The sequence below is a fragment of the Etheostoma spectabile genome, chromosome 6, assembly GCF_008692095.1.
Source record: "Etheostoma spectabile isolate EspeVRDwgs_2016 chromosome 6, UIUC_Espe_1.0, whole genome shotgun sequence".
Taxonomy (NCBI): Eukaryota; Metazoa; Chordata; class Actinopteri; order Perciformes; family Percidae; genus Etheostoma; species Etheostoma spectabile.
This window is the reverse complement of record NC_045738.1, coordinates 710,761-711,072: the sequence shown is the minus strand read 5'-3', so window position 1 is coordinate 711,072 and position 312 is coordinate 710,761. Positions and strand designations below refer to the sequence as shown.

Below are 312 nucleotides of genomic sequence, written 5' to 3'. Positions count from 1 at the left end.
TGTTCTGCTATCTTCTGAATGACTTCTTCACTCAGATTACGGCCCAGAAAATCGGAGATCCGCCTGACAGCTGCAGGAAGGTCCTAAAGAGGGTCACATGGACACATGTTCTTTCATTTATGTGAGGCAACAGTTTGCCTTTATCTTATAATGTACCTTCTCTGGTGAAGAATATATTATTCATGATTTCTTAACGAGGGTCCACTGTGAAGCCTTATGGAATGGATTGAACACTGACATTAAGCAGCGCCATCATTCAGTTCAAAAATAGATTAAAGAAATCAATGCTTGACCAATACAGAAAGGAATAGA

General features: G+C 39.7%; 1 protein-coding gene across 2 annotated transcripts in view; it reads right to left on the bottom strand.

Moving 5' to 3' along the window:
• Nucleotides 1-312, bottom strand: part of LOC116690953 (sulfotransferase 2B1) — an 8,652-nt gene that overhangs the window by 3,943 nt on the left and 4,397 nt on the right. For both annotated transcript variants that reach the window (XM_032518197.1, XM_032518198.1), the window contains one exon: nt 1-83. This exon is cut by the window's left edge and continues 98 nt beyond it. In XM_032518197.1, coding sequence (XP_032374088.1) covers nt 1-83 — 83 coding nt within the window. The remainder of the gene's footprint in view (nt 84-312) is intronic.